We start from the raw sequence: 16,184 nt of genomic DNA, 5'->3' as shown, positions 1-16,184 counted from the left end.
CAATGGGACACTGAGAGCCACTGGTTTAGGGAACTTAAGAAATGTAGAAACTTCACAGAACAGGAAATATTTTACTGTGATTCTCAGAAAAGAATTCATAGGACTAGCTTCAAACCTTCTTGCTATTCCTAAGGCAACAAGGAAGATTCAAGAGCATTCTAAATAACTATATGCAGCTTAAAAAAACAGAAACAAGACTATAAAAGATATTAAACATGGTCAAGTGCTTAATTCCAGCAAAGAAAAAAAATAGTTTATATACCAAAGAGCTCAGAATTTTCTATTTGGGTCAAAACTGCTGAGGACTAGATTATAAACATTGTATATGATTATTTATGTCTTACCTTAGCTCTAGAGGAACTGACATTTTCCATATTTTCAATGCTGCAGATACAATTCTGTGAAACTTTCCGGCAAGCCACTCTGATATAGTCCCAGAAGCTACGAGGACTTTCATAACCAAACCAGGTTACTTGACCTTCAGGAGACAAATTGCAATACAAAATAAAAGAAAACTAGACTAGAAAATTCAAAATGCAAGAATAAAATTCTGAAAAGTAAAAGCCTAGTGTGCCATAGCAAAAGGGCACTGACCCGAATGGTGAAAATCTTTAAATCTAGTCCTTCTCTACCTTTACTTAGCTGTGCTATGGGTAATTTATTTAATGGATCTGGATCACAGTTTTCTCAACAACAAAATCAAACAAATGAAAGAAAAAGGGACCAGACACTAAAAGATATCTTGCAGTTTAATACTCCATTATTCTAAGAAAGTATTTTATTTAGATAGCTCCCAGAAAACCCTCCTTATGGTTCTAGTTAACCATTAATTCACATATCATTAGTTGCATTCTAAAGCTTTCTCTACTTAGAGAAACAGAAAAAATAACAACACAACCCCTTTGCTCTTCTTTATAAGGAAACTTCAAAGGAATGAAACAATGTGCGGTCTATCCTCTAAGTAAACATGATGAATTAGAATCCTACATTCACTGATCATTCATAATAAACCCAACCATTCTCATCTAGAAAGCCATAAAGTTCCCCTTTGTCCTTCATCTGCTCTCTTCTAGTTGGCAACCCATGAAAAGTCCTTCAGACATTTACTATTATAATTTTTCATATATGGGTAATTATGTGTCTATTCAAGAACAAATGTTCTTTTGCAAACAAACATTCTGACATCAGTATTAATATTTCTATGCAGGACTCTAAGTAGTGGGTCCACTGCACCGTTTTGTAGTCCGAGCATTTTTAATTAGGATATGAGAGACATCTTAATTCTTTCTGTAGTTTTCTGGAATGATTAGTCTCACCTAGGGAATTTGTTTAATCTTAAAGTAGAAAGATCTGCTTTTAAATTTTAAATCTGGACCTCCTTAATCACTTGTTTATCTCAAATCTTCCTGTCCCCAGTAATAGCATCTCTGTAGTAATAACAAAAGTATTCTAGTCAGAAAACACGATTTTAGGAGCAATGACTCAAATAACAGTTCAGTGACTTCCAACCACAGCATCCATAAAAATGAGCTGCTTTTTAAAAAATACCCATGCCTGGGCTCCACACCAAGGTAAATAACCAAAATCTTTAAGGGCAGGCCCAGGCACAGGTATTTTTTAAAGAGAGTCCACTGGTGTTTCTAATAATATATTTATGGTTAATTAACCAATAGAAATTATACATGATAGGTAACTTCTATTAATCATTCAGGACATTTATAAAGTCCTTTTCTTCTTGTAAGCCATGTATAATCTCTACAGTGGGTCAATCCCTCCCTATGTGCTGACATAGTACCCTATGTTTATCCTTATAAATGTTTACATGATTATCCTATATATTAGGTGGTAAAATCAGTAAGGCGGGGATTATGTCTTGTTTGTCTTTAAATCAATCTCCAGCATTTAATGCTTGGCTCATAGTAGGCACTCAGTAAATATTTGTTAAATAAATCAACTGTAAATCACACAAAACTTCAGCTTAACTGCAATGCACATAAAATTTGAATTTTAAAAATCTAAGTATCTTTCTATAGTGATATTCAATGACAATCTGGTATTAAGACATGTGCATTCTAGATTACAAATGTCAAACATCTGAACAAATATACCTTTGCCTATATAAATAAAAATACAAAATCATCCATGGAGTCCTTATTCAACTCAATGTCTCTATAATCTGTTTCTTTAAAAATCAAATCTTACTACCTACAAATAGAAATCTTTAGGAAAATTTGCAATCTCCTTCCTCTCAATCTCTCCCCATCACTTTCCTTTGCTCCCTCTGTTCTTTTAGTTAAAAAAGTCCTAGTTCACTACCTCAATATAATTTGTCTTTAACACAATTTTCATGTAATAAATTTGTTAGCCATTTGGAGAGGAGGCAAGATGCCTACTGGTTAGGAATATGAACTTTTGAGTCAAGGGAATCTGGATTAGATCACTTTCTAGCTATGGATCTTGAGCAAATGAGTTAATCTCACTCTATAAATCTCGGTTTCTTCTGTAAGTTGACAATAATGGTAGTACCTACATGATAACACTATTGAGAGTATTAGATGAGATAATCTCTGTACAACAATTAGTATATAGCCTACAGATGTTAACAATTATTACTACTGTTATTATTATTATCACACAGTTAAGGGACTAAGCTCCCCTGTACTGTAAAGGAAGTAGAAATTGGATGCAAAATTAAATTTTTCCCCTTACTTGCTCAGAATCTAGAAAAATCCTTAAAATTTACTCCCAGTCCAGCCTTTTCCCTTATCAACCATTTTAAATTTACCTCCCCAACATACTTCTTGTCTCAACTAATTTTCTTTGGCTTCTATTAATTAAGATAATTCCATAATTTAGAATGAGAGGTATAGCTCCCAGACTTCCACCAAGAAGGGACCTTAAAGGGAACATCACAAGGTTTCTCTCTTGACTTTATTTTTAAACCTTCTCATGAGTTTGACAGGGCTAACTAAGGAAAATAATTATGAGAAGGTTTAAAATAAAGCTTTGAAAAAAAACACAAAAGAATATAAAAAAGCTCCATTTTGGAGGAGAGGAAACAAAGATATGAAAAACCAAAATCTATGCTATGGTTAAACAGAGAAGGCATAGGCACTAAATCCTTGGAACTCCAGCTATGGGTAAGAGATGCTTTCTATAAGACTTTTACCCAAGAGACCATGGTAAGATTTCCCAGATTACAAACTGAGAAACTGAAAAATTAACACAATGACATGTCATCATGATACACAGGACCTTAAAAAAATAAACCTGTAGTTATCTTCATAACACTTTTATTAACCTAGCAAACTAGATGTGAGGATGACTTGGCTTGATTCTGACTTCCTCTTCCATAGTCACATCATTTCCAAAGTGAAGTGAATTCAAGACACTGAATTTTTCACATTCAAAATAATCTGCTTTAAGAGATGTACTCCCGTGTTAGAGCCTACCAACTCTCTTGTAAATTGTATATTCTACAATTTTATGTATTTATTAAAATAATTTCTGCATCTATGAAAAGGTTACATTTAATTTAAAATAATGGAAACATTCAATTGGTTACTTGAGATATTATTATTTGAAGATGACTTTTACTTAAACACAGATTAATAGCAAAAGATGTACTTAGGCTATTAGTCTGTAATCACTATTCAACAGAAAAATTAAGAAAACAAAGCTACAAGCAGATCATGTCTTTTAAAATAACTACTGAAGTAATAAACAATCACTCCCCAAATATTTTCATTTCCTTTAAAAATAACCATAAAAGTAAATCACACAAGTAAACAACTAATCCATATCGTGAAGAAATTTTATTCCAGAGAAGAAATACAACTGTCACTAATTCTTTTTGAAGTTCTTGATGTGTATAATATGCTTTCTGTTAAATGTTTTCTTAGAAGTTAACTTTTACCAATGATGAAGTTAAACAACTTTCCAAAACGTGCTGACATTCCATCAATCCAACTCTACTGCATTTTAAGGCAAAGAAAAAAGGGTGAAAAGCTTGCTAGACTAAAAGGTAATGTGCTACTAACCAGCTATGTTGTATCTTTCCAACTAAACTGCCTTATTTTCAAAACCTAAAAATGGCCTGTGACCTCTAGGGTCCAATATCATTCTAAAATTACTCTTCTAAAAAAAGTTTAAAAATACAATAAAATTACTCTTCTATATTTCTTAAGACATTTGTTACATCATGCAATACATTTGTGTTTTGTTTATTTCTTAGTTCACAACTAGAATGAGACCTTCTAAGAACAAGAACTAAATTTTCTAAAGTGGTTAGTTCTCTACTAAGTGGTGGCTGACATATCATCTTTTGATAATATAAAATATAAATGAATCTGTTAAGTGACTTCCTTTTTCTACCCTTTGAATTAGTGCTTACCTATCAATGTAAAGAATGAAATGAAAGCAAATGAAAAACTCATCCACAAGCTGAAGTCCTGTTAATGTTACATCACCTATATGATAATATCAAAGACTATTACCTTGGAATTGCTATTTAGCAAGACAAGTAATAAAAGAAAGGCCCATCAAATTTTAATTAACCACTCTGATATCACTGTAAAAGATTTCAGATACAGGAAAATGGTTATCTGTGGATTCGTATTAGTATTATTAGTATTTAGATGAATTCAACTTTTAACTCTTTACTTCAAATTTTCTAACAGCAATCCTGAATTTCTCACTGTTAATTTATAAAAGTCAGTTTAATATTTCTACTATATTTTTGCTAAACAGGGAAAATTCCCATTTCTGCAAGAGGGCAGTCTTTTCTTTTTTTAAAAGAAAGTACTATTTTTAGCTGAGGTTCATATTTATTAGACTATCCAGCTTTGAAAGTAATATAATGACCGTGATTAATTTTTTAAATAAAATTTCATATTAACATTCTAAAAAAAGAAATAAACACTTTAAAAATAACTTTAATTACATACTAAGCTGAATCTTAAGTATGAGTCTAGATTAGATACTCAGTTGTACTTACATAGCTAGCTCTGTATGTTACCTACAGGACATCTCAAGTAAATCATTTAACAACTATGAATTGCAGTTACTAATTTATAAAATATTATTCTTTGTTGTTGACAATTCCTTATTACAAATGTCTATAATGTGTATCTATACAATAAAAATGAGTCAATTCTTAATCTTCTAAAACAAAAAAATTAAGATAACCAGGTTCACCAAAAACCTGGAAACTGAATTTTTTTTTTTTGAAACTGAATTTGACTTAAGCTTTGTATCCCAGTAATTTTACCATCTTTCCAAGTAGAGGACAAAGATTTTGTCTTTTTCTTCTACCAGCTTTTTAACAAAAGGCTTAGAATACTGGCAGATTGAATTAGAATCCCAAAGACTGAAATCCATACAGAGAGCAACCCGTAAATGTGCAAACTTGAAGAAATCAAGCATAATTTGTTTCAGTAGTGATTAAGTCTATATGTAGCCACATAAAACAAAACTGTTTAAAATGACTATTTGTGGGAATGAGGGTTGAGGAAAAGAGAAGATGTTTGTTTTCTACTTTCCATCTTTTGTCTTAATTGCAATCCTTAAAAATAATACTATATATTTCTTTTCTAATTAGAAAACCTAATAAAAACCTAGGTCATTAAGTACAGAGCCTAGCAGTGTTTTTGCAGACAGCAGGAACTCAAACAGTTCAGGGTAAGTGAATAAAGGCATGCATTCTACCTGGGAGAAAGGAAACTAAGGAATATATTCCCACTAATGATTCCAGAATGGCAAAGCAGTTATTGATACTGCCTACGTATGTTTTATTCAGTGACTTTGGAAAAATCACACAGCTTCCCTAAGCCCTCAATCTGTATGTAATACAAATATCATTACACAGCACTTAAAAAACTGAGATAATAATTCTTATATCATTAAGAGTGACAATAAAATGTAATTGCACAAATATGCATGATTTTAAAAAGTTTTTAAAACCATGGAACTTAAATATGGAGGGAGTCACGTGAAAAAGAAAGGAGAGTAAATGAGTTATTATATTGTGTGGGTTTACAACAAGATTTTAATTTAAAAATTAGCATAAGCATATTCGTGCCCTCTGGGTTAACAAAAACAAAAATAGAAAGATTTGCAAAACCCATGCAATGTACTAAAAAAGATCACTTAACTGATACAGCCCTCCCCAGTAAGTCAATTCCATGCTCCCGTGCAGCTCAGTGGCGGGAGACATCACCAGCATAGAGTACCTTGAAGAGGTATTTGGAGATGAGCCAGCCATCTGCAACTTTGGGATATCTCTTTAAAAAAAATAAACAACAACAACAACACACAAATATTTAAGAAACCTGCCATCAAGTTTACAATTGCAAACTGAATAGCCCAAATAAGATGGCTATACATTATCTGATGCAATAAACACTATGGTTACCTAATAAATAAAATGAACTCAGTTAAAATAAATATGAGGTACACTCAGCACATAAATTAAGCTGGTCCCATGTCGCCTATTCTACCAGAGAAGGGAAGGTATCTGTAAGTCATTGAACAGGTTCCCTGTTTGCTTTCAGGGCCATCATTCTTTCCCAAACAGAATACACTGATGATGACAGGGCAAAAGGAGCAAAAGCCTGACTGAATTTGTTACCTTTGCACCTCAGAATTTATAAGAATGGTAAGGAAAATTATTATTAAACAATATGCCTTATCAAGTTTTAACTTTAAGTACATTTTTTTTTGACCATTAACTTTTCTAAAAGTTATAAGCAAATTCGTTTTGAAGAACAGTTCTTGTTTCAGGTGCCTAACAGTTAAAATTTGTACTTTTTTCTTTTGTAAATTATGAGAACAGCACTTAGATATCAAGTAGAATGTTCTTTAGTTTAACCAATGTTGACTGAATACCTACTTCATACAAAATACTGCTTTATTTCCTACAGCTTCCAATTATTGTTTAACCACCACCATCTGGAAAAGTACTGTAAATTCTTGCTATGTTGTTTGGAAATTCCTAGTACAATTATACTGCAAAACTCCAAAGCCAAATTTCTAAAGTCGCATTCCCCCAAAGTGATCTTTTCTTCTCTCATAACTGAACACCGAAATCTCTAAAGGGACATGGTTCCATATACTCTGTCAAATATTTATACTCTTTATGAAACCAAACAAAACCAATCACACATATAGTCAGTTATATATGAAAATGAAAGGAAGAATATATATATAGTTTGTGCTATCGGCTACATCTATGTGTCGACCACAGACTCTCTATCCTCCTACTTCAACATATAACATTTTTAATAAATATTAAATTTGGAAACATATCCAAAAGGAACTATAATTTGGTACTCTAGTTGAACCCACATTATAACATACTACAAAATGAAAATAGCACTGAGATACAACTGCTACAAAAATGAAAATATCTCAGCACTGAGATGTAAATCAGAATAGAATGCTTTTTACTACATATATTAATAATATCAATTCTCAATGTTTAAATCACAATATCTTTGCCCTGAAAACAAAGTTATGTATCTTATTTGTAGTCATTAACATAACCAAAGAAGTTATCAAAGTAAAAACAATTTCCACAAAAATCTTACTTAAGGTATTTTACTCCAAAAAATGTATTAAATAAGATACAACAGGGCAGCCCCAGTGGCCCAGCGATTTGGCACCGCCTTCGGCCTAGGGTGTGATCCTGGAGACCCGGGATTGAGTCCCATGTCGGGCTCCCTGCATGGAGCCTGCTTCTCTCCCTCTGCCTATGTCTCTGCCTCTCTCTCTCTCTCTGTCATGAATAAATAAATAAAATCTTTTTAAAAAAAATAAATAAGATACATCATGTCTAGATATATGTCATGATGTAATTCCTGGTATAAAGTGAGAAGCAATTACTAACTCTATTATAAATCATAATTTATAGATTAGTTTTTTAAAATGTTAGTATATTAGCCTTTATGTCCTCATTATACAAATGATTTTTATTTTGGCTATAAAATACTATCTGAAAATTTAAAAATTAAAATGTTTTACTTATTTGTAGGCCCTAATTGCTTTAATCATAATTTACTCTACATCAGCTGTAAGGAACCGGGGCATCCAGAGGAAATAACAATCCACTAGATTCCAAATTATCTGTAATTAAATTTCAACAACTCCTTCATTTTATAGATGAGAAAGGAGAGGTCCAGAGACAGTCTGCTAGACTCATCTCTGTTTGCTGTAACCTCATGCTGATGTCCTCATAAGACAAGATTTGACAGATGTAGGAAAATCAGTTAATTGGTTTTCCTGGTTGGTTATGAGTTCTCACTGATAGTCTCAGAAATAAGAAAAAAACAAAAAATAAAACCAAAAAAATGAGTAGTAAACATACAGTGTGACTGGGGTGAAATATTTTTCATATACAATTTAAATTCTTAGCATAGCAGTAAATGAACAAATGAATAAGTGAACCACAAAGCTCACATTATTTCAAAGTGGCCCACTTTGTGCTGTTTGGAAAAAAGGTTCTCATTTGCAACTGAAATAAAAACCTTTGTTATAAAATATATTAAGGTTAAGAGAAAGTGAAAGGGTATTTTACCATTAAGTAGCTTAGAAAAACAGTTTCAACAAAAGTAAGTAAACCAATGTGTTTTGTTCAAAAACAAAAATCATTCAAATGCACCATTACAATAGTATCATATATGGTTATAGGAGGTGTTAATTTCTGAAATTTCAGTCAGAAGAAATATATACTCAGAGATGGATACAATAAAAGAATGTTGAATCATACTAACAATACAGTATTTTCTGATCCAAACAGCACTGAACTTTTAAAAACAAGTAACAGAAAATAAATCTATAATCTTTTTATTAATGTGAAAATTGGCCCTCATACAGAAAAGATCACTGACCACAAATGAATTTGCCTTGGTGATAAGAATGAATATAAATTCTAATTCATGAATATGGCATTTATTTTTCCATTTTTTCCTTGTTACCTTTTGTTCCAACTTTAGCTTTCTACTCATTTTGATTTCTTTGATGACTAAGCTACATTAATTATCATAATTGATATATAAATGTTAATGACTATGCAGAAGGTGAACATCTGCCCTCACTATATTCTAATTTTTTCTCCTTCTCTGTGTATATATTTTTCTAATAAAGTTATAGACTGATGAGTTTTTTAAATGATCCAAGATGGAGTCTAAGAAAAGATTCCTAAGTGGATTTGTAAATTGCCGTTTGTAAGGCAAATAGCAAAACTGATTATAAATTATCAGATAGTAATTCAGATTTTTTCCAAGTTTTTTTAAACTGGCAATGTCAAATAGAATATACTTTATTTTGTCACTGATAATATTCATGCAAGTTCTTATTTGAAATTTTGAATCTTCAAGCATGTATTTATATGTTAAGAGAAAAATCATTCAGTGAAGGAATATTTGCAATTGTAGTATGCATGTAATTCAGCTAACAATGAATATCATCTTATTTTCTATGTGGTAATTTTTCATTTAATAGATTCTGAAATTAAATTGTACTATTACATAAAACCTATCTTAAGCTTTCAAAAGACTGCTTTAAAATGATATTTATAAAAAAATAAAAAATAAAATAAAATGACATAGGTAGATGGTAGGTGCATTACAAACAAAAGTATTTGTGCACTGATTCAACAATTTTTAAAAACTATCAAAAATATGAAAATATTTTACATTTAAAAACTCATGGTGACTTTATCTTTTTTTTAAAGATTTTATTTATTCATGAGAGACAGAGATTGAGAGAGAGGCAGAGACACAGGCAGAGACAGAAGCAGGCTCCATGCAGGGAGCCTGACATGGGACTCAATCCCGGATCTCCAGGATCAGGCCATGGGCTGAAGGAGGCACTAAACCACTGAGCCACCGGGGCTGCCCCTGGTAGTGACTTTAAAGGAAAGTTATGTAGGAAGAATTTTATTTAAATAAAATTATTAGGTTATATGAATGAACTTTTGAAATTAGAAAATCAGAAAGACATAAGAAATGAAATATCATGATGCTCTCCAAAAATGAACTGAAGTTTGTTAAACTGTGCAACCTCTTCCTTGTTCTATAAAAATGAGAAATATTTGAGCAATATTTGAGCATTAAAAGTGCTGAACTTACATAACAAAAAATTAATGAGACAGCAACTTTCTATTACTGAAAATAAATAAAATATAATTTAATAATTACAAATACTGTAAGCTGCTCTACGCTAATTCCACAAAAATCATCAGGTCAAATTGGAGCCCATTGTTTTTCTGGCAGAAATCCAAAGGGCTACAAACACAGATAAATAAACATAAACTGAACTACCATCAGACCATCAATTCCTCCTAAAGCCAAGAATGTGGATTACCTGGTAGAATCATATATTTCTTTACGTCTCTCACATATCAAAAAAAGACATTCAAAAACATCTGAGGTCATGTTATCAATGATAGGTATTATTTAAGTATTTTCATATTATTTATTTCTGTGAGGTACTTTCATTCAGAAGTCAAATCTAAATTTAGAATCCTTAATTTGAAGGGGTTTGGGAAGGGAAGTTCATGTAAAATAAACCTAAAATTTCTCCAGAAATAACAAAGTTTAAAACTACTAGTAAATCTCTCATTCTGTAAATAAATATTTAAATTGGGGGGTTAAAATGACTCCTTAAAAATTCTGGTTTGGTGTAAAGACCATTTTGTCTAAGTACAAATACTGAAGGTATTTTTCCTGTTCTTCACCCAAAAATGCTTATAGCAAATACCATAATTAAGAGTACTACTACAAACATATGGCTCCAAACAAAAGGAAGTACCTAAATATGTGGGGATTATGTGTCTTAGAATTCTAAACATGCACAAAATTATATAAGATATTATGAAACTAAGACAAGGAAAGTATTTCAGGATGTTTGAAAACAGAAATAATAAACTCTCAAGTGAAAAATGATAAGCATAAAATGAAATAATAAAATACCAATAGTAATCATGTAAAAAGACCAATAACAAGGAGAATAAAAGGCTATTATTGATCAAAATGGACTACATAAAAGCTAGTTCCATGTGATGTAGTTTTTTTCAATTTGAGAGTAATTAAGATAACTCCTTCCACAAAATATGCAAAGGTTATAATCAAGAAATTACAAAAAAAAAAGATTTTTAATAAACATGAAAATATACTCAATCTCATTTGCACACAAATGCGAATTAAAATGAGAAAATATTTTATGTATTTCATAATAAAAGACCAAAAAGATATTTTCCTCTATCAAATTAAAATTTTTGGTATTAAAATTTTTAAAAAATATTAACAATAATACAATGAGGAGACGAGAAAAATAACAATTACATACATTACTGATATAATTTTCTGGTAGACAATACAGCAACATATATATAATAATAATATATATATTTCAGAATGTGCACACACTGTGATTTCAGTAATTACAGCTCTAAGAATTCATTAACTATTACCATTAACAGAAAATAATTTTAAAGAAATTAGAAAACTAAAAAAAAAAAAAAAGGAAATTAGAAAACTACGTAAACATAAATGTTCAGGAATTTAACAGCATGTTTATGAAAGAGTAAATTAGAAAAAAATAAATACAAAATCACTTTTGGTTAATTCATGCAATCGTTTATGTACTTCTTAAATATGAAATGGAAATATACTCAAGAAAATAGAAAATATTTGTTCAAACAAAATCTTTCACATGAATGTTCACAGCAGCACTGTTTGTGAGAAAAAAAAAGTAGAAACAATCTAGTGTCCATTAAATAGATATACAAAATGTGGTATTATCAATATAATGGAATATTATTGAGTCATAAAAAATCAACTACTGATATACACTACAACATAGATGAACCTTGAAAACTTTATGCTAAGTGAAATAAGCCAAACAGGAAAGGTCATATATTTTATTATTTAATTTACATGAAATGTCCAGAAGAAGTAAATTCTTAATTACTGGTTGCCAGGGGACAGGGGTAGAGAGAAAAGAAGTGATCACTTAATGGGTATTGTTTCTTTTTAGGGTGATGAAAATGCCCTGCAACTAAGCAGTACTGGTACAATGCTGTAAATATACTAAATAGCAATGTATTATACATTTTAAAATGGTTATAATGGTGAGTTTTATGATATATTAATCTCATTTAAAACTACTAAAAAGCAAAATTAAATGGAAAATACAGTATGGCCATGAAAAGATGCCTATAATATACTAAGCGCAAAATACAGATCACAGCAAAGGAAATACAAATACATACACATTCATATGCACATAAATATATAATATATGTGACAGTTATATCAACTGCAATTATACCTGCAATTTCTGTGGAAGATTTTATTAATATTCCTACAGCTCTAAATTTGAACTTCTGGTCACTTTTTTGAGCAGTAGGAGGAAGAGGGATGGCAAAAAAAGGCTGGTAGCCCAAGAAGATAAAAGTATATACAGAATGAGGTTAAATTAAAAAATCAAGCAGTCTACATGTCAGTTATAGGATAAAAAGTGAAGAACGAGGCTTTTCAAAAGGCATCAGAAAAACAAATAATCAAGGCTACAAGCATAACAGTAAATAAAGTATAGGAATATAACTTTAATTTTAAAGATACATGAAAAATACAGAAATTTGAGGGACACTTAAATTTTTCCAGTTACTAATTTTTTTTCCATCATACCTGCCTTACAGACTAAGGCTTTTTGTGTTTAGAATCTACATGTTTATTTACTACTGACATTTAAATTTAATGTATTATATAGAAGTTAATTTTATTCCCTATACAATTTAAGACCCTAAACCAAATTTACCACACTACATATAACCCTAGGTATTTCAAGAATTACTTGAATATTATCATTTTCTGAAATACAAAATCTGCTGTAGCTTTCCTAAATTGCCAAGTACATAACTTAAAAGGGTGTTTCTCATAATGGCCTTGTTCATTGTCTAAAAGCCAAATTCTGGTAACCTTCAGAGCCACTTTCATATCTCTTATATCATGTTTTGGCTTAAGGATATGGGTTTTTATTGGGTGAGTTGCATTCATAGGTTACCACAGAAACAATTCCAGTCTCATTTTGTGTGCAAACCAAGAATCAAAAGTTGGAAAACCTTCAAAAATGAAAAAAGAAAATTCAAAAGCCAAATTAACAGGTTTATCCTTATCCATTGTTTCTAACAGTGTTTATTCTATACTTCAAAAGGTGGCCTCATGGGGAGGTAACTATTTATCATCTAAGTCAGGAAGAGCTTTGAGGTTCAAGCCAGTGTTCCTGAGCAATGCTTAGTATCATAACAGTTCAACTGAATTGAAGAAATTCTAAAATGTCAAGTCACAGACATTCTAACTTAAAAGAATCTGAATCCAGATGCTATTAGGAAAAAAGCCTCAGAAATTATTATTCTTGCATCAAGGATTCTATTTTCCAACAAATACTGAGTGCCTACCATATCTGGGGCACCAGAGATCTGGGATACGTCAACAAACAAAACAAAGATCTTTGGAGCTTACATTTTAGTGTCGGTAAAGACAGACAATGAATAATAAACATAATACGTAAATCACATAATACATTAGAAACTAACACTAAAAAAATAGTTCAGGGAAAAGAGGTCAGGAGTGCTTGGGGATGAAAGGAAAGGAGGTGAATTATAATTTAAAATATTGTGGAAGGGTTTAGGCATCATAGAGAAGTTTTGAACAGATGGGGGAGTTAACCATTCAGATGTCTAGAAGTGTTTTCTATACACAGGGAACATACACTACACTACTACACTCTGGCAGTAATTTTCCTGGTGCCGTCAAGAGAAAGCAAAAGATTGATGAGGCTAAGAACACAGCAATCTAAAAAGAAAAAAGGAATCCACTACATCCAAGTATAACCAGAAAATAATATTCAGAATCAAGGCAAAATCTAAATTGAATGTGAGTCAGCAAGCCCAATGTTAGTAAGTATAATTAGCAGATTCACAGGAAATTTGACACAGTGTCTCATAGTATTTGATCACGTTTTTTTTAAGGAAGTGATATATTACTAGTTGACAGCCTGTAGTCTTCTATGATACTCAGAAGCTTTTTCATTTTAATCAGTTATATTTCACACAGTCTTTACAAAATTCACTTCTGTATTCCATCCCCATACCACCTTAGCTGAAGTTTACAAGACTATTTCTGACCACTTTATTTCATGTTTTTTTTTAATTGGAGTTCAATTTGCCAACATACAGCATGACACCCAGTGCTCATCCCATCAAGTGCCCCCCTCAGTGCCCATCACCCAGTCACCCCCATCCCCCGCCCACCTCCCTTTCCACCACCCCTTGTTCGTTTCCCAGAGTTAGGAGTCTCTCATGTTCTGTGTCTCCCTTTCTGATATTTCCCACTCACTTTTTCTCCTTTTCCCTCTATTCCCTTTCACTATTTTTTATATTCCCCAAATGAATGAGACCATATAATGTTTGTATTTCATGTTTTTCTTAAACTGTCTATACTAGTCTATAATCAAAGTCACAGATGACATTTTAAAGAATTCAGTTTTGTTATGCTTTTCTGCTTCTTTCCTGTATAAAGACTTTCCAGACCTGTCCAGGCAGAATGAGTTATTCCTTCTTTTGCTCACTAATAATTCTATTATAATTCAATGACTTTTCTATACACTATTATTAATGTAGCCTCCTTCTGCCCTCCAAGGACTTTCATGTGAAAGCATTCCTTAACTCTCTCCCAAGACTCTTGCACAGGGCCTACACTTATTACTAAATCAAAGATCGAGTGGAACAGAGAATAGGGTATGTAGGTGTGGAAATAACCAGGAGAAACATGGGAAAGTTGGGTGGTAGGGATGGTGGGAAGAGGAAAGTATAGGTGAAATGTCAAATTTAAGACATATACTCCAGAAAAAGAAATTCTATGATGCATTTCCAAAGGAGAGGTACAGTAAGAGTTACATTTAGCCAAGAAAAATGTGGAAAGGTGATAGTAAAAGAATGTTCTTTGGGGTTTCTTTTTTCTGTGTTCTATGACAAACTACTCAACTTCCTAAAGTAACTATGGATCAAAGAGTGGGAATTTTAAGTATTACAATGAAAAAATAGGATTTTTCCCCATTTTACAATGGTTTAATGGGAAGCAACAGAATTTGGATGAGTCATATTTTTAAATTTATGGTAAATTTAATGTTGGTGTACAGTTCTATGATATTTGAAAAATGTAAGGAATAATGTAACAAAGCTCACAAGATACTTATAGTTCCAATCGTCAAACACACACACAACAACTATTCCTTTATGCTGGTGCTATAAAATTAACACCTCCCCCCAACCTAACCCCTGATCCTATTCTCTGAAACTGTAGTTTTGCCTTTGCTAAAATGTCATGTAAATGGAATCATATAATATCTAACTTTCAGAGTTGTTTCTTTCACTTAACATAGTTCATATGAAATTCATTCACGTTGCTTCATATAGAAACAAGTTTTTTCCTTTTTATTGCTGAGTTTGTCCATTATATGGATATATAGCAGTAGGTTTATCCATTTCATCTCATGAAGGACATTTGGGGTGTTTCCAGTTTTAGCGATTATGGATAAAGTTACTATAAACAGGTCTTTGCATAAACGTAAGTTTTCATTTTTCTTGAGTAAAGGAGTGGGATTTCTGGGAAGCCTTTTTGCATTCCCACCAGTAACATATAAAAATTCCAATTTACTCACATTGCCATCAGAATTTCATACAGATTTGTAGGACCTGTGTATTTAACTGCATTTCCTGAATGACTAATGGTGTTGAGCATCTTTTCATGTGATCACCTGGCATATGTGTATTGTCTTTGGTGAAGTATCATTTTTATTTTTTAAAAGGTTTATTTATTTATTTATTCATGATAGACATAGATAAAGAGAAAGGCAGAGACACAGGCAAAGGGAGAAGCAGGCTCCATGGCAGGAGCCTGACACACTCGATCCTAGGACCCCAGGATCGCGCCCTGGGCCAAAGGCAGGCGCCAAACCACCGAGCCACCCAGGGATCCCCTGAAGTATCATTTTTTAAAAATATTTTATTTATTTATTCATGAGAGACACAGAGAGAGAGAGAGAGAGAGAGAGAGAGAGAGAGAGAGAGAGGGGCAGAGACACAGGCAGAGGGAGAAGCAGGCTCCATGCAAGGAGCCTGA

General features: G+C 31.9%; 1 protein-coding gene across 5 annotated transcripts in view; it reads right to left on the bottom strand.

Moving 5' to 3' along the window:
* Positions 1-16,184, bottom strand: part of RUNDC3B (RUN domain containing 3B) — a 145,413-nt gene that overhangs the window by 87,806 nt on the left and 41,423 nt on the right. For all 5 annotated transcript variants that reach the window (XR_008662074.1, XM_055307285.1, XM_055307284.1 and 2 more), the window contains exon 3: positions 345-478. Coding sequence is in view for 4 of the 5 variants with exons in the window: in XM_055307285.1 (XP_055163260.1) it covers positions 345-478 (134 nt within the window). In the remaining variant the exon portion in view is untranslated. The remainder of the gene's footprint in view (positions 1-344; positions 479-16,184) is intronic.

This window comes from Nyctereutes procyonoides, unplaced genomic scaffold, assembly GCF_905146905.1.
Source record: "Nyctereutes procyonoides isolate TBG_1078 unplaced genomic scaffold, NYPRO_anot_genome, whole genome shotgun sequence".
NCBI lineage: Eukaryota > Metazoa > Chordata > Mammalia > Carnivora > Canidae > Nyctereutes > Nyctereutes procyonoides.
The sequence above is the reverse complement of the archived record's forward strand: the minus strand, read 5'-3'. Positions and strand labels throughout refer to the sequence as shown.